Source organism: Narcine bancroftii, chromosome 8 (genome assembly GCF_036971445.1).
Source record: "Narcine bancroftii isolate sNarBan1 chromosome 8, sNarBan1.hap1, whole genome shotgun sequence".
NCBI lineage: Eukaryota > Metazoa > Chordata > Chondrichthyes > Torpediniformes > Narcinidae > Narcine > Narcine bancroftii.
In genome coordinates, this window is record NC_091476.1 from 74,070,421 (window position 1) to 74,091,506 (window position 21,086).

General features: G+C 47.5%; 1 protein-coding gene and 1 long non-coding RNA gene across 3 annotated transcripts in view; both read left to right on the forward strand.

Annotated features, from left to right (window-relative positions):
• The window catches only part of LOC138740887 (uncharacterized), a 257,137-nt gene that overhangs the window by 55,673 nt on the left and 180,378 nt on the right, over window positions 1–21,086 (forward strand). The gene's annotated exons all lie outside the window — the stretch shown is intronic.
• Window positions 1–21,086, forward strand: part of LOC138740881 (putative transcription factor Ovo-like 1) — a 59,645-nt gene that overhangs the window by 26,256 nt on the left and 12,303 nt on the right. The window contains exons 3-4 of one of the 2 annotated variants that reach the window (XM_069894149.1): window positions 1,290–1,476; window positions 5,392–8,357. In XM_069894149.1, the coding sequence (XP_069750250.1) occupies window positions 1,290–1,476; window positions 5,392–5,666 (462 nt within the window). In that variant the 3' untranslated portion in view covers window positions 5,667–8,357. Of the gene's footprint in view, window positions 1–1,289; window positions 1,477–5,391; window positions 8,358–21,086 lie in introns of those variants that run through there. The other variant, XM_069894150.1, reaches the window with a different exon arrangement.

A 21,086-nucleotide genomic window follows, 5' to 3' on the forward strand; every position in this document is an offset into this window, starting at 1 on the left:
AAAAGCAACTACGGTCACATTGAGCTCCATTCCCCCTGAAATGTATAAGTCAGGTGGCGGGTGTGTTGACCTGGATGATGGAGCGATCTCCAGGTCTGTGCTCCAAAACAGGAGAGCGCGAACATCTCCGATGCTCAACAGTACAAAAACAGCTTCCTCCCCTCCGCCATCTTATTTCAGAACGGACGATGAACCACAGACTTTGATGAAGGGCTCAAGCCCAAAACGTTGGTTATGTATCTACATCTTTGCTGGATAAAGGACACTGCTGAGTTTCTCTATTTTTATTTCAAAAACGGTGTCTGCAGACTTGCGTGTTTTTACTGCAGATGGCTGCCTCAAATTTTTTCTTTTTTTTTGCATTATCTTTTAGAAACCTGTCTTTACGGAATTGTAATTTATAGTGATTTTGCACCTTGTAATACACATTAATGCTGCCTCAAAACCACAGAATTTTGAGGCATGTTCATGACCATAAACCTGCTTATTAGCAGTGCTCAACACCCATGACTGTATTGCCGGGCACAATTCGAATGCCATTGACAAATTTACCGATGTGACACTGACCACCTTGCCCTCAACGATAGCAAAACTAGGAAGCTGACTGTGGACTTCAGGAGGGAGTCGGGGGAACACGACCCGGTCCTCACCGAGGGCTCAGCAGTGGAGAGGGATAAGAACTTCAAATTCCTGGAGATCAACGTCTCCGAGGATCTGTCCTGGAGCCTCCACGTTGATGCCATCATGAAGAAGGCTGGCCAGCGGCTAGACTTTGTAAGGTGTCTGGGGAGATTCGGTAAGTCACCAAAAACTCTCATAAACTTCTACAGGTGGAGAGCATTCTGGCCGGTTGCATCACTGTCTGGTACGGAGGCGCCAACTCTCAGGACAAGAATTATAAACTCCCCAGGGTTGTGAACAGGCACCAGAACTCACTCCATCGAGGAAGTCTACAAGAGGCGGTGTCTTTAAAATAAAAGCAGCCTCTATCCTCAAAGACCCCCACCACGCAGGCTGTACCCTCTTCACTCTGGCACCATCAAGAAGGAGGTCCAGGAGACTGAAGATGAGCACCCAGTAGCACAAGGATGGCTTCTTCCCCTCCGCCATCAGATTCCTGAACGACCCCCAGACACGGCTTCACTTTGTCTTCGTCTTGTCCTATTTTATTTGTGTTGTGAGGCGGTTTATAGAAATGTTTGCCCTGTGACGCTGCTGCTAAGCAACGAATTTCGTGTCGCGTTTGGGTCAATAAATTCTGACTTCGACATCACTGTGTGCATCTGCAGGTCACCATAGGTGATTGCGGGAGCGAGACCTACCCCTGTCACTTGTGCCAGAAGAGGTTCCAGTTCCAGCGCATGCTGAACCGTCACATGAAGTGCCACAACTTGGTGAAGCGGCACCTCTGCACCTTCTGCAGCAAAGGCTTCAATGACACGTTCGACCTCAAGAGGCACGTCCGGACACACACAGGTAACGAACGGGAGGGTGCGCCTGCAAAAGTCTGTGAGTGAAGTTAAAAAACACACACACTGAAATGGTGGAGGAACTCAGCAGGGTCTCACAGCATCTATCTTGCCAAAGTTTCGGGCCTGAGCCCTCCTTCGAGGAATAAGCAGAATGAGCCAGAAGCAGAGAGTCTCAGAGTTCAGACAGTGCCGGCTGGGGGAGGAATCCAGACCAACCAAAGAGGGGAATGGGATGGGAGGTGAGAAATGATCATGTTTGTGTGAAAGGAGACAGGGAAGGGGGTGGGAGAAGAAGATTGGGAGAGAGGGGGTTTAATGAAAGCTGGGAGAGACAGAGAAGGGAACAGGAGAAGAAGATGGGGAGAGAGGGGGTTTAACGAAAGTTGGGAGAGACAGGGAAGGGGACAGGAGAAGAAGATGGGGAGAGGGGGTTTAACAAAAGCCAGAGGAGTCGAGGTTGATGCTGTCCGGTTGGAGGGCACCCAGTTGGAAGATGAGGGGCTCAGCCTGGCGGTTTGCATGAGACCACGGACGGAGGCGCCATCAAGGGAATGGGACGAAGAACTGAAATGGGCGGCCGCTGGAAGATTCCCACTACTGGAGTTGAGGGAGCTGAAGTGAACTCTCCCACCACCTTGCTGTACTCTTCATCATTGGAAAATCTGCTGGTGGGGGTGTAGCTGTTCTTTCCTGACTCAGGGCACTGGGCGCCTGGGAGAACGGACTTGTAGCAGAGCCCGCTGCTCCACACTGGTGCCAGGCATGTCTTGACTCACTGAACTGGAAAAGGGGCACAAGACATAGGAACAGAAACAGGCCATTCAGCCCATCGAGTCTACCCCACCATTTAATCATGAGCTGATCCATTGCCCAGACTTCTCCCCAGAACCTTTGGTGCCCTAGCTAATCAGGAGCCCATCAATCTCTGCCTTTAAATACACCCAATGACCCGGCCTCCACAACCTCCTGTGGCAGATTCTCCGCCCTCTGGGAAAATCCGCCTGGAACGCTGCCATTGGAAAGCAGATTTCAGATTTATTGTCTGAGAATATACCTGACATCACATACAATGCTGAGATTCTTTTTTCCTGCGGGCCAGACAGAATTACCATTAATTGGTAGTGCAAAATAAAAAAAATTGTACACAACAAACACATGTAAACAAATAAAGAAATGTGAACAAACTGACTGCAATACCAAGAGAATTTTTTAAAAAATCAATAAAGTGCACAAGTCCTTAAATAAATCCCTGATTGATGCTGTTCAAGCCCTTGAGGGGCTGAATGACCTCTCAGTGCAATTCTGTCATCTGGCAGCAGAGGGCAGAGTGGTGCAGTTGATTTCTATATGTATAATTATTCATTAATCGGGGAGCTGGGTGTTGGCAGTGAGTCCTGACATTTATTGTCTATCTGGATTTACCCTATGAGGAGGTGGGGAGGGGAAGGTGAGGGCTTGGTGAGCTGTATCACTGAACTACTCCAATCCTGGTGACGGTGCTTGAGTTGGGTGTCCAGGGACTTCGTTCCAGCTTCAATGAATTAACAGCGACGTACAGTAAAACCCGTTATCCCGAATTCAAGCAATGGGCAAAATAATCATGGACAATAAATACTGTTTATACTCGTGTAATCATCGATATATTGTAAAAATTAACCCTCCATTTTTTGGCACTTGCTGCCCACCCACCGGAGCTCCTCGAATGTGGACTTGCCACCCTGTCCTGGCCATCTGAGCTCCTGGTGCCCCGACCACCCATCAATCCAAGCTTCTGATGCCCCAAATGTGGACCCTCACCCTGTCCTCCCACCCACCCATCCGAGCTTCCGGGGTCTCAAATGTGGACTCACCACCCAGTCCCAGCCATCCAAGCTCCCGGCGCCTTGAACAACATGGGTCAAAAGCATAGCCCGTGTAAAAATTGACCCCCCCCCAACAAATTTGACCCAAAAAATTGGTTGATTACATGAGAATATATGGTATCTATATATAAAAAAAGAACCTGGAAGTTTAAAATTGATGCGCCACACCATTAGTTCATCAATCATGTATCACGCAATCTCAAGGAACTGGAAAACTCACTTCTCCAGCATCTACCAATCCCCCACAGCTGCCGGATAACAGGGTATTTCTCAGACGGTCTCTTGGAGAATCTGTGGGCAGAGCTGCCCCTTTTCTTGTTGGAAGTCGCAGGTTTGCTGAAGGCCTAGACTGGCCAGTCTCAACAGGGGGGCCAAATGACTCCCCTCTTTGAGGGCCACAGCCCACCGAAGGTGGCCCACAGACTGAAACCATGAAATATTTTTATGTTTATGTGTAAGAGAGAAGTCCGGAAGAAACCGACTAAACTTGCCTACTTCACAGCGAAGGAGCGAAAGGCTGGGGGGGGGGGGGGGTGGGGGAATGGTGTTGGGTGGCCATAAACTTTGAGCAGCCTCATTGAAACTTTTCGAACTTTGAAAGACATGGACAGAGTAGATGCGGAAAGGTTGTTCCCCATGGTGGGAGAGTCTCGGACAAGAGGGCACAAATTCAGGATTGAAGGGCATTCCCTTAAGTCAGAGACGTGGTGGAATCTCTTCAGCCAGAAGGTGGTGAGAATTGTTGCCAGAGGCAGTTGGGGCGGAGGGGAAGAAGCCGTCCTTGTGCCGCTGAGTGCTCGTCTTCAGGGTCCTGTACCTTTCTGATGGTAGCAGAGTGAAAAGGGCATAGGCTGGATGTCTTTGAGGATAGAGGCTGCTTTTTTAAGACCCCGCCTCATGTTGATATCCTCGATGCCTGTGATATCACAGGCCGAGATCATAAACTCTATAGTTTTTTTCCTGTTCTGTGTAATGGCATCTCCATATCAGACAGTGATGCAATGAGATAGAATATTCTCCAAGATACATCTGCAGAAGTTTTCGAGAGTCGAAACTTAGCGACATCTAGCTCAGAAACTAGCCCATTGCCAATCAAGTGCTCATTCTATTCAAGATTCCTTTATCATCATGTAATGGTAGCGAATGTGTAATATTACACAAAATTGCCTTCTGCCTGCCATAAGGCAGCAAAGAGTTGCCATCAGTGTACGAGAAACGAGAAGCAAAAGGGAGTCCCTTCAGAGACATCGAATCTCTGTTAATTCACCTCCAGCGCTCCCACAGACTCCCGTTCAAATCATCGGCAACTCGAGCTCCAGATCCAAACCTCCGACACGATCAGGAAGCCGTCAGAACCCCGAGGCCCCTTCAGAAGCCATTCTTGCCCTCAGGACCCTCTCAAATCCAATGAGTCTGTCTCAAGCAACCCAACCGCAAGTCGCCCGCAGCCTGTGTGGGCCCCTCGCTGGTCTGACGCTGTGGTCACCCTCCTCAGGGTTGTCTCCTCTGCTTCTCCTCAATGGGGGAGGGAAGTGTCCTCTCCATTTCCGGTACCCTGCGCCAGTCCGCTGATCCCCTGGAGTCTGCAACCTATCTTGGGCGCAGGCAGTTGCAGGATTTTTACTTACAAACACCGTTGGCTGGTAAAAGCTTGCACAGAGCTGCCAGTGTTATACCCAGGGTGGTTGGACCCTGTGGAACAGTGCTGAGTCTCTGCTCCCCCCCTCTCCCGGGTCCCCATGGCAGATTGAATTCCCCACCCCGGATTCTAGCTCGCTCTCAGCCGCAGACTCGCGGCGATTTACCGTGTCCGATCAACACACCGACACATGAGCCAGAGGGATCAGAAGCATCCTCGCAGTTTACGGGCAGACTGCAATCTCCACACAGGCAGTGCTGGAGGCAGGAATCAAATCGGTGTCACTGGGGCGGAGAGGCAGTGGTACTAGCTGCTGGGCCATCACTCTGCCCAGGGCGGTATGGGTAGCGGAGTGCGCGGGGAGGGGAGGGCTTGGAAAGGAGATGGATTTCTAAAACTCCTGTCTCCGTCCCTGCAGGGATCCGGCCGTACAAGTGTGAATTGTGCGAGAAGGCATTCACCCAACGTTGCTCCCTGGAGTCCCACCTCAAAAAGATCCATGGCGTCCACCAGGCTTATGCCTACAAGGAGCGTAGGGCCAAACTGTACGTGTGCGAGGACTGCGGCTTCACGGCCGAGAGCCAGGAGGGGCACTTTGCCCACATGAGGGAGATGCACCCAGAGAGCCCCTTGCTGCGGAAGAGCGGCAAGAAGGTGGCGGCCCAGCTGCGCGGCCTCTCCTCGTCCCTCTGATGGCCTTCTTGCTCCTCCTCCCCCACTTCCCATTCATATACTGGCGGTAGAGGTGGGCTTGGAAGTGGGGTGGTGGTGGAGTGGGTGGCCAGGGATCATTGTTAGATGTAGGAGCAGATTTAGGCCAACCTCACTATCGTGGCCCACCTCATCAGCCATTTAAAGCAAAGTTCAGATACTATTTATTGCCATGTAGTAAAACAGAGATGTGATATTACAGGAAATTGCCTTCTGCCTGCCGTAAGGCAGACAAAGTTACCTCTAGTATCGCCTGGTGCCCCTTACAGTACAAGAGAAAGAGAAGCAAAAGAGAGTCCCTTCAGAGGCACCGAGTGCCCGTACATTCGCCTCTAGTGCCCCCAAGCCACAAACTCCTGTTCGATCCGTTGGCTCCAGATCCAAACCTCAAACACGATCAGGAAGTCCTCAGCATCTGAGGCCCTGAATCCTGGTTCCCATCTGCTAGTTGCCAGCAGCCTGCCGCTTGTGTGGGTCCCTTGCCTGCAAGTCGGCAATAGCTCGCCGCCTGTGTGTGCCCTTCTGCCACAGAGTCCCTTCGCCATGGTCACCGTCTCCTCTGCTTCTCACAGAGGGGAGGGGTGTGGTCTCCTTGTTTTCTGGTGCTCTGCACCAGTCCGCTGCTCACCCCCCAAGAGTCTGCAACCCCTCGAGACCGCTGCCAAGTGCAGGCGCCGCCGTCTTGGGCCCTGCATGCCGAATGGCGCATTACAGGGAGCTGCTTCCCATCAAGTCCCTCCTGACCCCACTGGAGAGAGATCAGAGAGAGAGAGAGCGAGCAAAAGCAGATTGTTTGCACCTGAGGGGATCACGTTATCCCTCAAGACTCTAACACTTCGCAGTCGGGACCAGGTCTCAAAGCCGATCTCTCGACATCCTGCCTGTTGATGAGGCCCTGCTCCAGACCTACACGTCTCTGAAGCTAACTTGTGCATCTCCCTCTGGCTGTTGCTATGGCACTACCCCATCCCCGTAGCATCCAGGGAAGTCCATTCCGTTCCCTCCGCGAATCCACATTGCATTCGAGTACCCAACCATTAACTGTTTCCCTCGGCCAACATTAATTATAATTTAGAGTTAGTATGACACCCCTTTATGCTTGAGACTGCTTTCAGCAATGACATTGGAAGGGAGAAATGAGACTCTGGACAGCATATTTCCAGGAGACGATTGAACTTCCCTGCCATCACAGGCCACTGTTGTCCTCTCATCCCTATGCCGACCTGCCTGAGGATTCCCCTGTGTCAGCTATCAGATCCTGGAGATCTGGATGAGCTGAAGAGACTGGGGTGGGGGTGGGGTGTCTGGGCTATGGGGTCGGGCTTGACACTGCTTGGTATCGGTGGGAAGAAGTACTTTTATTTCAGAGGAAAAGCAACACTTGTTCTCCTGCATAAAGCCCGAAAGTCCTGCTGACACTGTGGTTGGTGTAAAAACACAATGCTGGAGAAACTCAGCAGGTCAAATGGTGTCCTTTATACAGAGAAAGCGGATGCCAGAAAAAAAAATTTCAAAAGGTCTCAAAACTTTCAAATTTAGTGGGCTTTTTTTACGCATGCGTGTGTCAGCGCCACGGATGCACTGATGTCATGAAAATGAATGACTAAATATTTGGTTTTTTTTGTACTTTGCATTTTATATGGAAAAAATGTTTCATTAATAAACTACCAAAAATTTGAATTTTAAAAGTACTGCCTGAGAATCAGAATCGGGGTTTACTATCATGAAATTCGGTGTCTTGCTGCAGCGACACAGGGCAAACCTTCATATTATAACCACCTTACAACATTATGATAAAAAGTCAGGCCGTGTCTTTGGTTCATTGATTGTTTAAGAATCTGATAGCGGTGGAGAAGAAGCTGTCCTTGTGCCGCTGGGTGCTTGTCTTCAGGCTCCTGTACCTTTTCCCAGATGGTAGCAGAGTGAAGAGGGCACGGCAGGGTGTTGGGGGTCCTTGAGGATGGAGGCTGCTTTAAGACTCCACCTCATGTAGACGTCCTCGATAGAGTGAATCACCAAGCAGTCCAGATTTTCAGACTTCTACTCCATAGCTAAGATACATAAACCAATGTTTCGGCCCGGAGCCCTTCATCAAGGTATAAGAAAACTGTAAGCAGATGCCCACTGTTCATACCTTGATGAAGGGCTCAAGCCCGAAACGTTGGTTCTGTATCTTTCTCTTTGGTATATAAAGGATACAGTTTGACCTGCTGAGTTTCTCCACCAATGTGTTATTTGTTCTTTTGCTTTGTTGACAAAAAGTGGAAATAATTTATGGGACGGTTTGTATAATTTTTTTTAACTAACTGGACCTTTTATTGTTCTCATTTTAAAATATCTTTTGCAATTGATTCTCAGAGAGTTTGGTATCAAATGTTCTGCTTCACTGAGACTGTGCAACAGGTAGAGAATATCAGTGGGGTTTCTGGGGGTGTGATTCTGGTTAGGGAAGATGCAGATTAGATTTTGTGTGCACTATACTTTCAGGTCCCTCCGCACTTCCTGACACATTCCCAGGGAAGGGTTTAACACAGAGTAAAGCTCCTTCTAAACTATTCTTTCATGCACTACCTGGGCAGGGACAATATGGGTCAGTCACAGAGTGATGCTTCTCCACACTGACCCATCACACACTCCCGGGGACAGACAGAGTGAAGTCCTCTCTGCAGTCCCCATCACACACTCCCGGGGTCAGTCACAGTGCAAAGCTCCCTCTACACCGTCCCATCACACACTCCCGGGGTCAGTCACAGTGCAAAGCTCCCTCTACACCGTCCCATCACACACTCCTGGGGTCAGTCACAAAGCAAAGCTCCCTCCACACTGTCCCATCACACACTCCCGGGGAGAGACAGAGTGAAGTCCTCTCTGCAGTCCCCATCACACACTCCCGGGGTCAATCACAGTGCAAAGCTCCCTCTACACCGTCCCATCACCTACTCCTGGGGTCAGTCAGAGAGCGAATCTCCCTCCACACTGTCCCATCACACACTCCCGGGGACAGACAGAGTGAAGTACTTTCTGCAGTCCCCATCACACACTCCCGGGGTCAGTCACAAAGCAAACCTCCCTCTACACCGTCCCATCACACACTCCCGGGGTCAGTCACAGAGCAAAGCTCCCTCTACACTGTCCCATCACACACTCCTGGGGTCAGTCACAGAGCAAAGCTCCCTCTACACCATCCCATCACACACTCCCGGGGTCAGTCACAGTGCAAAGCTCCCTCTACACCGTCCCGTCACACACTCCTGGGGTCAGTCACAAAGCAAAGCTCCCTCCACACTGTCCCATCACACACTCCTGGGGACAGACAGAGTGAAGTCCTCTCTGCAGTCCCCATCACACACTCCTGGGGTCAATCACAGTGGAAAGCTCCCTCTACACCGTCCCATCACCCACTCCTGGGGTCAGTCACAGAGCGAATCTCCCTCCACACTGTCCCATCACACACTCCCGGGGACAGACAGAGTGAAGTCCTCTCTGCAGTCCCCATCACACTCTCCCGGGGTCAGTCACAGAGCAAAGCTCCCTCTACACCGTCCCATCACACACTCCTGGGGTCAGTCACAGAGCAAAGCTCCCTCTACATCGTCCCATCACACACTCCTGGGGTCAGTCACAGAGCAAAGCTCCCTCTACACCGTCCCATCACACACTCCCGGGGACAGACAGAGTGAAGTCCTCTCTGCAGTCCCCATCACACACTCCCGGGGTCAGTCACAGAGCAAACCTCCCTCTACACCGTCCCATCACACACTCCTGGGGTCAGTCACAGAGCAAAGCTCCCTCTACACCGTCCCATCACACACTCCCGGGGACAGACAGAGTGAAGTCCTCTCTGCAGTCCCCATCACACACTCCCGGGGTCAGTCACAGAGCAAACCTCCCTCTACACCGTCCCATCACCCACTCCTGGGGTCAGTCACAGAGCAAATCTCCCTCCACACTGTCCCATCACACACCCCCGGGGTCAGAAACAGAGTGAAGCTCCCTCTACACCGTCCCATCAGACACTCCTGTGGTCAGTCACAGAGCAAAGCTCCCTCCACACTGTCCCATCACACACCCCTGGGGTCAGAGACAGAGTGAAGCTCCCTCTGCACCGTTCCATCACACACTCCTGGATTCAGACACATACTGAAGCTCCCTGTACATTGACCCATCACACACTTCTGGAGGGATCAGGTTGACCACCTGACCTTGCAGGGTTTGAAATGATCCGAGCAACTCGTTGAGATGAGTTAGGCAGCGTAGGTTTCGTGCATTACAACCCTACGACACCACCTCACTTCTTACCTGTCAGTCGGTACGCAAAAGCACCGGCAAATCTCAGCATGCACGAGAAGGAAAAGGCAGACGACGTTTTGGAACCCGAGCCCTTTACTTCCTGCAGATGCTGCGAGACCTGCTGAGTTTTCTCAGCACTTTTCTGTACTTCCCTGGGTCCCCCAGCATCTGCAGAGGCGTTCTTCACCTCCAGCCTCTTGTCTGCCTTTGAACTCCATCATTCCATATCTCAGGGGCCCTGAGCTCTGCGCTCTCCCCTCTGTCACTCTCTCCTCAAGCCTCAGCTCTTTGACCCAGGCTTATGGTGATAACGTGGCGCAATTGTGTCTCAGAGCATACCTTGTGACACAGTTCATGGTATCTTATTCTTGTTACAGCACTGTATGAATTCAAGGTGTACAGGAAAAATGTTTTACAACTTGTGGATACGTTTTAAATGTATTTTAAACTATTTATAATCAAGAGTAGAATGTATTATTTTATATAAAAAATTGATAACACTGGACAACAAATATTTTCAAAAGGATTGCTTCCTGAAAAAGAATTGGGGATTATGACAGATGATTTCAAGCTGAACACAAAGATCATTTCAGATTTTCTGTATCACGTAGGAAGATGGAGAAACATTAAATTCACTTTGATTGAATTAATCGCAACGTCGCCGCCACATTGCGCGAGTTCAACTGACCTAAAAATGTTTTCCTGCTGATTTTCATTCGTACTCTGCATCTGATGCCGATTGGGTCAGTGTCCGACAATAGTCGGCCGGCACTGTTGGATTCCAGTTGCCCTGATACCGCTTTTCCGAGGTCAGAGGATCCTGGTGAAACCTTGCACTGTGTTCATCACTGCACCCAAGATCAGCAGGGAAGGGTGAATGCAGAAAATGAATTTTTAGTGACACATTGTACTTTATGGTTTTGTACGTGATAGGAAAATGTTAAAGGTGATTTTTGTGGTCAGCAGCCTAAAATCCATAAAATACACCCAAAAGTGTTCAGGAAGCAAAATCTTCATTGTCCAGTGTAATAAAGGGGCAGATTTAATTTTATCATCTAAAAATCAAAGGTGGGGTCATCACACACAGAATTGTGTGACTGGATATTCCAGCAGAGTACAGGCCCTTTGGCCTACCACGTTGTGCTGACCCCTGTGAACCGATTTCACAACAATCTATCCTTTCCCCTCTCACGCACCCATTACCCTCCATTTTTCGAATGTGCCTATCTCGGACTTTTCTGAATGTTGTTACTGTACCAGCCTCCGCTACCGCCCCTCACCCCACTCCCTCCTGACAATGCCTGTAACCAAAGAGTGGCCAGTCTCCCAAAGTCTCTCGAAGGCAGAGGGCACAGAATCCCAAGCGCGCCGAGCACATCGAGTGTAACAGACCTTGGATCTGAGCAGGACAGATTCAACCAATGTTGGACAAGAGGCCTCCAGTAAGGAGCATCGACCCAGTTGTAGTGACTGCAGAGGGAGAGGAAGAAGGAAATGGCTCCTGGTGAAGGGAGGGAATGCAGGGGTCGGGCAAGAGGGGAAATTGGTTGGCACTTTGAAGGAGATAAGGAGTTACAGAGGGTGGGAAGGGGAGGGGGAGGGGTGAGGAGCTCCCTGCTCATTTAATTAGATATGGGTAACATAGCACGGTGCCAGGCCCTTCTGGCCCACAAGCCCGTGCCACCTGAATATCTCAATTAACCTACATTCCCGTATGCTTTTGAATGGTGGGAGGAAACCAGAGGCCCCGGGGGAAACTCACATAGACACAGGGAGTACATACAAGCTCCTTACAGACAGTATGGGATTAGAACCCCCTTGTCCTGGATTCTCCCACTGTGGGAAGCAACCTTTCTACATCTACGCCTGTTTCAAAGAGATCCCCCCTCATTCTCCTAAATTCCAATGAGTCTAGGGCAAGAGCTGTCAACACTCCTCACGATAACCCTTTCATTCCCGGAATCATCCTTGTGAACTTCCTCTGAACCCTCTCCAACGTCAGCCCATCCTTTCTTAAACAAGGAGCCCAAAACAGCTCACAATTCTCCACGTGAGGACTCAGCAGTGCCTTATAAAGCCTCAACATCCCATCTCTGCTCTTAGATTCTATTTCTCCTGAAATGAATGCCAGCATCGCATTTGCCTTCTTCACCACCAAATCAACCTATAAGTTTACCTTCAGGCCATCCTGCATGAGGACTCCTTGCTCCCTTCGCATCTGGAGATTCTCAATTTTCTCCCCATTTATAAAACAGTCTGCCCATTTATTTCTTCTACCAAAGTGTACAACTGTACACTTTCCACTTCCCTGCCCCTTCTCGTCTAAGACCTTCTGCAGCCTCCCTGTTCCCTCAATACTACCTGCTTCTCCTTTGATTCACCTGCATAGGGCACTGGTCTTCTGACTGTGGAGCACTCTCTCAGAAGCTTGGCCTCCTCAGCAGGTCAGTCAGCATGTGAGGAGAGAAGCAGAGTTAATGCTGTTCCCTCACGGTTCCACTTCTGATGGATCCGCCCTCGAATCCTTAACTCCGCTCCTCACTCCACAGATGCTGCCTGACCCCACTGAGCGTTTCCAGCATTTCTCGGTTTTTATTTCCAATTTCCAGTGTCTGCAGTTTATTGTTCATTTTCAGTCTGGCTGACAGAAAAGCTTGCCAGAAGATTGAAGGGCCTTGTACTGCACGGTAATGTTTTATATGCATGATGTGAAGGGTGTGTGTCTGCGGGTGTGTAGGTGTGCAGAGTGTTGGACTCTGGCCAAGAGGTCAACCCATTGTAAACCCACAAGTATTTTCACAGAAGTGGCATGGAATCAGGTCAGACTGAACCTCTATTACACAATAGGCCACCATCTGGGAATCAGCTTTGTTCCTCAAAACGTACCTCGAGATTCTCACAGAATGGGAGTGCTCTGTCAACACAGGTCCACCTGATATTGAAAAATTAAATGGCAGCATAGTTGCTAATGTGGACCCAGGAAAGTGGGGAATGGAGACTCAGTGCTGCTCTGCAGGGTCCTACTGTCGATGGCTCAGTGCAGGCTTGTTAAGAGGAGCTGATGGTGTTTTTTTAAAAATCCTGCAACCATAGAGGTCTGTGGCCAAGATGGCGGCACCTGTGCTGGGCAGCGACCCCAAGGAGGCTGCGGACTCCGGGGGAGCAGCGGACCAGCGTAGGGCACCAGAAACGGGGAGAGCGCTACCCCTCCCACAATGAGAAGGAAGAGATAACCCCACAGGTTGGTGACCATGGCAGCGGACCAGACAGGGGTCTCAACGGCTGGAGACGTTGCTGATGTGCGGTCGAAGGACTCTCATGGGCTGCGGGGGAGACCGGCTCACAGGAGGCAGGTATCGGAGCTGGGATTCGAGAGGCTGCCAAAGGGAGCCTCGGAGGTTTGGATCCGGAGCCCGGGCTGTCAATAGATCGAATAGGAGTCTGTGCGGCCGCAGAGGCTGTGGGAGCTTCACGGATACTCAGTGTCTCTGAAGGGACTCAGAGGGATGCCAGCAATATTCATGGCAACTCTTTCTTTTACTTATGGCAGATAAAAGTTGAAGTATATCATGTATGTTACATTGTTACATCTTATTATGTGACGACACAAGGAATCTTTGAACCTCAAACCCCCTTGACCCAGTTCTGCCATCCGTGCCTTATATATATATATACAGCCTCTTGCACCTCAAATGCTATCAATCGAATGTTAACATTTTACAAGTGATGGCTGTCTTTAATTGCTTTTGTGGAAGGGAGGGGCAAGGATACAACCTTTAATCTGGGTGCGGCAGAAAGGAGCAACTAATTCCAACAGGGTGTGGCTGAAGCAAATAGCGCGGCCTCACCGATTGGGAAGTTGGGTCAACTCTGGGAACGGAGCAGGAGGAGGCTCTTGGGCGGGGGTGGGGAGGGGGGCAGGGCTCAAAGCCTAGATTCCTGGGCCACGATAACAGAGTCCTGGTCTCAACACTCCACCACGGCAGGTGACCGGTTAAGTTCCAACATGAGGTGGGGAAGGAGGAGCTATCTGGGCCCTGGAGCTCCAAGTCTGTTCCACTGCCAAACTGAATTGCTCATAGATGAGAGAAGGATCTGCAATCAGCTACTGGCTCCATCCAGTGACAGGCACCAGCAGAACCGGTTGTCAGAACAGCAGAACAAAAGAAATTGGATCAGCAGAAGGCCACATGGCCCGTCAAGCCTGCCTCAACGTTCAATAAGATCATGTCCGCCCACTCGCCTTTTTCCTTTAACCCTTAATTTCCCCTTCTGGGCAAAAATCTAGTTAAACCACAGACTCTGGGGATCGCGTTGTTAGAAACAGAAGTACCTTCACAGAAATTGCTCGAGACAAAAATTGAGAACAAAGAACATTTATTATACAACAATGCAACGCTGGGTGCTTCCCCTTACCCTGGGAATACACACATACACTGGGGCTCACCCAACTTTTATACAGTTTATTTCAGTATAGGAATACCCTCCCCCTTACATTCTTCTGCCTCCTGGATAGGTTTGGCATTAGGCAATCCTGCCTGCCTACGTGCTGTTTCTGTGAACTTGGAGGACCAGGGGGTATCCTGTCGGTGTCTCATCATGTCATTATCCTCATTGTCCTTATTCACAAACCTGTCTTTGTTCTAATTTACACCTTCCCGACTCTCAGGGCTACAACATCTTCATATGTAGAACTTGCTAATGTCTAGGCTTACTAATTACATATGCAAAACCTGCTAATTCTATCTAGGGCTAGAAGACCCTTATCTTATTCAGACTAACTCTACTTCCTACATTCTAATATCCATTTCTTACCCTGTTCATACTGGCTTTATTCATTTACGTTGGAATCTAGGGGTTAAAACATTATGAAAGAAATTATTAATTAATAATTTTATATTTACTGCATGGTTCAGGGGAAAAGAGGAATGTGATTAAGTGGCAATCACAGCATGGAGCAAAGTTGGCTGAGCAAAATTGTCTGCTCCCAAATACAGGGAGAGGAAATGCATAAAACGATTTAGGAGGAATGCTCAAACTGAAGGAGGTGGTGAGTAGCACAGGAGACACAGGCCAGACCAGAACAAAGAATGGCCTGCAAGAAACAAAGGGAGTGGAAAACCAGTCTAGGAGGAAGATTAAGGCAGGAGGAGGTGTTAAAGAGAACAGCAGAAATTGGCCAGACAGGAACAGAATGGTGATTAGAAATATCTGGGGATGAATTAATTTCTGATCAAAACAACAGGATAGTCTGGCCTGGAGGATTAAGATGGGAACGCTACACCCCAGATATCTGCAAAACAGGAGGTGACTTGTGATAACACTTATGCAAAAAGATCTAGCAAAGGAAGACAACTTTTGTTCTGTATGATAATGAAATCTAGCAAAGGAAGCCAACTTTTGTTCTGTATGATAAGGTTGATCTATATAACCTGAGCCAACTGGACAATAGGGGTCAGTCTTGGGGAATAGCTCACTGTGCAGGTGACCTATGAACTAACGATTGACCCAGAGCTCTGTTAAGTTTTATTCTCGTGCTGTGTAATAAATTGACTGTTGAACCGAATACCTTCTCCTATCACTTCATTCAAAGAACACGCTGGACTCAGACCACACATAGACTAAATTAAGAGTAAGGTAAAGCCAGAGTCTGACAATTTGGTGACCCCGACATGATGGAAGTGACGGAAGAAAAAGATATGAAACACCAGTCGATTGTGGTGTGGTGATAACAACAAGTGACCATTCAACAAAGGGAGGTGTTAGAAATTAAAGTACCTTTAAAGAAATTGCTCGAGACAAAAATTGAGAACAAAGAACATTTATTACAACAACAATGCAAAGTTGGGTGCTTCCCCTTACCCTGGGAATACACACACATACTGGGGCTCACCCAACTTTTATACAGTCAATTTCAGTATCAGAGTGCCCTCCCCCTTACATTCTTCTGCCCCCTAGATGGGTTTGGCATAGGTAATCCTTCCTGCCTACGTGCAGTTTCAGTACACTTGGAGGACCAGGGGGTATCCTGTGGGTGTCCCATCATGTCATTGTCCTTATTCACACCTTCCTGATTCTCGGGGCTACAATCTCTTGGTATGCGGAGTTGACTCATTCTATCTAGGGTTGGCTAATTTCATATGTATAAATCTGTGTATGGTTAGCTAATTAGATATGTAGGACTTGGTACTTCTGTCCAGGGCTAGGAGACCTTTATCTGATCCAGACTACCTCAACTTCCTACATTCTATTGTACCTTACCATTCCTTTTCTTAGTCTTATGGTCTTGTCACAAAGACTAGAAGATTCTTATGTTAATCGTGCTGACTCTGCTTTCCTGCATCCTAACCCCCAAGCTTATCCTGTTTGTACTGGTTACAGCCATTAACTGATGAATTTTAGTTTCTTCCATGTTCATAATTTTAGATCAATTTTCCCATCTCTCACAATCCTCACTTTTCTTTTAGATCAGTAATACTGATCTTTCACCATGATCAGTGTTACTGATCTTTGGTTACTAGTGTCAGTGTGACTGATCCCCCCCCCCCCCCCTCACTTTTCTTTTAGATCAGTAATACTGATCTTTCAAGTGTAAGGTGTTGTTTTACCCAGCTGGTCAATAACTGAATTGTAATCTCTGTGTAAAGTCTTTAGGTAGGGGAGCACCATGCAGGTCAGAGTAGCGAGTCCAGCTGCTTATTAGGGTTGTGAGTATCAGGCTCCAGTTCTCAGTAAAGAGTCTAGTCCATCCCACATCAGTCCGAAGTTGCCACGTCTGAACATGGGCATGGGCAGATTCACGTTGAAACATTGAAGCAGTGTCTTTTAACCACCCGACTTTTGTAAGCATTGTCCTGACGAAGTTTGTGAGAGACGCTGCCTTCAGCAGCGAACGAGTAGCAGTCTGTGAGAAACGCTGCCTTCAGCAGCGAACGAGTAGCAGTAGTCAGGCGGTTCCGTTGAATTGTGGCTAGTATCTGATGTCCTCTTCAGCCCCGAACCCTAGGGCCACCGATCTCCGAAGGCTGTCTGGAGCCTGATATTAAAGTGTCAAGCAGCTCACATTGTTGGTAACTGGTGCTCCCCTTCACGGGGTGATGAAAAGAGACCAAGCTGGGGGGGAATTGTTTCTTGTGATTTAACTGTGTGTTGCAGCTTGTCTGCTAACATTAGCATGGGTATCATTGAACTTGTGAGTTGCAGCCTGTCTGTGTACATTAGCATATGTATTAACTCTCTCTCTCTGCGACATGTACAATCCTGACTACCATTCTGTCTGTCTTTGTCCCACCATGTCCTTTGTGCTATCGCTTTAAAACTCCTGTCTTTACTACCTGTGTAGGCTAAGATACAAATTAGATGTACTCCACTAAAGCTGTTCAGTTCCCCTTGTTAGAAATTAAAGTACCTTTAAAGAAATTGCTCGAGACAAAAATTGAGAACAAAGAACATTTATTACTACAACAATGCAAAGTTGGGTGCTTCCCCTTACCCTGGGAATACACACACACACTGGGGCTCACCCAACTTTTATACAGTTGATTTCAGTGTAGGAATACCCTCCCCCTTACATTCTTCTGCCTCCTGCTGGAGAGGTTTGGCATTAGGCAATCCTGCCTGCCTACGTGCAATTTCAGTATACTTGGAGAACCAGGGGGGGTATCCTGTCGGTGTCCCTTCATGTCATTGTCCTTATTCACACCTTCCTGATTCTCGGGGCTACAGTCTCTTGATATGCAGAGTTGACTCATTCTATCTAGGGTTGGCTAATTTCATATGTATAAATCTGTGTATGGTTAGCTAATTAGAAATGTATGACTTGGTACTTCTGTCCAGGGCTAGGAGACCCTTATCTGATCCAGACTACCTCAACTTCCTACATTCTATTGTACCTTACCATTCCTTATCTTAGTCCTATGGTCTTGTCACAAAGACTAGAAGATTCTTATGTTAATCGTGCTGACTCTGCTTTCCTGCATCCTAAGCCCCAAGCTTATCCTGTTTGAACTGGTTACAGCCATTTTACTGATGAACTTTAGTTTCTTCCATGTTCATAATTTTAGATCAATTTTCCCATCTCTCACACCCTGGTCCGTATTGGAATCCCTTGTTAACCCATATCCCACTATGACTATACATTAAATCTATGCCCTGTCTACATTCTAAAGGAGCACAATTGTAACCTCTGCTGCCCCTATTCCAGGAGGACTTAAAACATAGCGAGTAATGAAGTGACATAAACAGTTAACAAACAATACCCCAATAAATGAATAAACAGTTAAAAAAATAAACAGTTAAAAATACAACAATAAATGTATAAACAGTTAAAAAATACAACAATAAATGTAACATTACGGCACTTTGTCACGGCGCAGTGTAAGTTTCAGGTCTGAAGGATGAGGAACTGCACGCCAGGTTGAGGGTTGAATCTCTGTGTCGTGATGTTGTGGTTCAGAAGCTGGTTTAATTCTTTGAATGTGGGTCCAGCCTTTCTCTCTTGTTCTTACTGCGGTGTCTGTAATTAAAAGTACACAGAAGGGACCATCCCAGGCAGGTTTTAGTTGATCCTCTTGCCATGCTTTTACATATAACCAATCACTAGATTTTAATAAAATGAATAACAATCTGACTTTCCTTTGTGTTAGTGTAAAAATTGTAAAATGAAACACAAACCATATTTGCATGGGTTTTGAATATGTTAGACCTTATTAAAATGCAGTTGGAGCTGCTTGTCTGTATGGGGCACAACCCTCCAATTTGTTAGAGTACATAACAGACATTGTAGCACAAGAGCCTCTGCAAGAGAACTTGAAACATATTCAACCTTTAGTTCTGCCTTAAGTAAAATGCCTTGTGCCACAGCTCACAACCATATTCCATATAATAACCATATAGCAATAACAGTACGGAAACAGGCCATATTGGCCCTTCTAGTCCGCACCGATTTACATGAAACTCCAACTAGTTCCACCTACCTACTCCCTGCCCATAACCCTCCAACCCCCTCACATCCATGTACTCATCAGTGCCACTGTAATATAGTTGAACTAACCGCTGCACTACCCAAAGTGAGACAAGAGCCCATGCATTTTCTGACTAAAGGTCACAAGTGCAGCCAACAGACTACTTCAAGGCACTTTCAGCCTTGCTCCTCTGTGCAGCCATGTAATCTTTGAGAAGAGGCAAACATAACCAAGGGCATTAAAAGGGTAAAAATCTGGCAATTTTCTCTCCACAGAGAGCATTGGGGAGCCTGGAACCGATTGTTGATTTTGTAAAATGAAGTTGAACAGGCTTGTACACATTTTCAGACTGCTTGTGCAGTGAGTGCCATACACCATGGTCTCCTGATTCATTGGTGAGGAGGTGATCAGTAAGATGCAGCAGTGGAAGCGCTTGCTCAAAGGCTGGAGGAAAATTAGACTTAGACCTGGATTTGTCAGAATGATAAGAGTTTATCTAAAGCTGGCTTTAGATAGAAGAACATCACAGGTGCTCCTCAATTTACGATAGGGTTGCGTTCCAGCAGACCCAGCATAAGTTGAAAAAAATCTTAATTGGAGACGTACCTTGTCTAACATTGACAGCACTGTATCAGTCCTCATACTGATCCCGCTGCCCCACTCTCTAACGACAGCGCTGTATCAGTCCCCATACGGATCCCACTACCTTGCTCTCTCCCAACAGTCCCTGTAAGCTTTCCGAAAATGTGATTAACCAACGAGGAAATCAATGATGCTTGTGATGACCTTTAACACATTATATGAAAGTAAATGACAGTCATGCTATTGTGTCATCGTAAAATCATAAGTAGGGGAGCACCTGTATTACCTTTCATATTTTTGCAATGTTGATTGCACACACAATCATTTAAGTACCGGCTAGTTTCTATAATATTGCACTTAAAGTTTAGCTGCATGAATCCTGGAGCTTGTGGAGTCATTAGTGAATCAAGAAATATTGGTGCCATGGCAATTTCTCTGTACCATGCCAATTTCCCAGTCCTGAAGCCGGGACGTAGTGAATAGTATCAGGTACAAGATCTGTGAGTAATTAATGCTATTATTCCTATGCGCCCAATTGTTCTGAACGATGCCACCAATTTAAATCATATTCCACCTATTGCAGTACTCACACAGCACCATAGACCAGTTCGCAGGTTTATTTCTCCATTAAGCTGAATCCAGTCGCGCAGGGTTTACCTCCGTGATTATTTACAATGTAACTTCCGCACTACCGGATTTAAATATAAACCTGATGAATGGGGAAAGTTATCATGAATTAAATAACAGCGGCAATACAGAGAAATTGTGCTGAGGCATTAATTTCACTCCGAAGGAAAATGCACCAGAGAAATGAATGATTAAACTTATAGGAATCCCCATAGGAATCCCCAGAGGTATCTTTATTCTCCAGAGGTGGGTGATCTTTAAACTCACGGACCTTGACTGCTGAATGTGTAGAAGAAATACCTCTAACTGCAAGACAAGAGCCTGAAGCCTCAATTTCAAGTGCCACAGTGCACTTAAAGGGACATGCACACTCCCCCTTCAACTGGCTGATCCAGCCACTTTACACATCAGATCCTTTCTTTATCTTACATACACTTAAAATAAGATGTGTCGAACTCACCCTATTTGCGCGAACATTTCTCCCTGCAAATGTTATAACATCACAACTCTCAGGTACTCCCTGTGCAAAATCACATTTGAATACAATTTATTTCATAAATTGGAATTAACTGGTAGTTAAATTCGCTAATTCTACAGTATTGAAAAACGATCATTTATGACATTTAATTTTTAGCATGAATTTTAATCAATATTGGTCAGTGACTGAAGTGGGAAGTCGTGATTTATGAAATTATCTCTGGTCTCTACTCTCCCACTCCCGACGCTTCTCCCAACATTCAGGAGCTGGCACACAGTCCCTGCCTTTTCCATGTTACTCATCTACTATTACTTTAACTGCTTGCATCAAAATGTTAGCCTTTGCTTTCTGCTTATCCTCAGATGTCTGGACAAATGCTTTTTGTGTGATCTGTAGAAGCTGGGTTATTCCCTGCTCATGCCAATTTTCTGTCTTTTGTAATTTTCTCCTAATGTCTGGGGC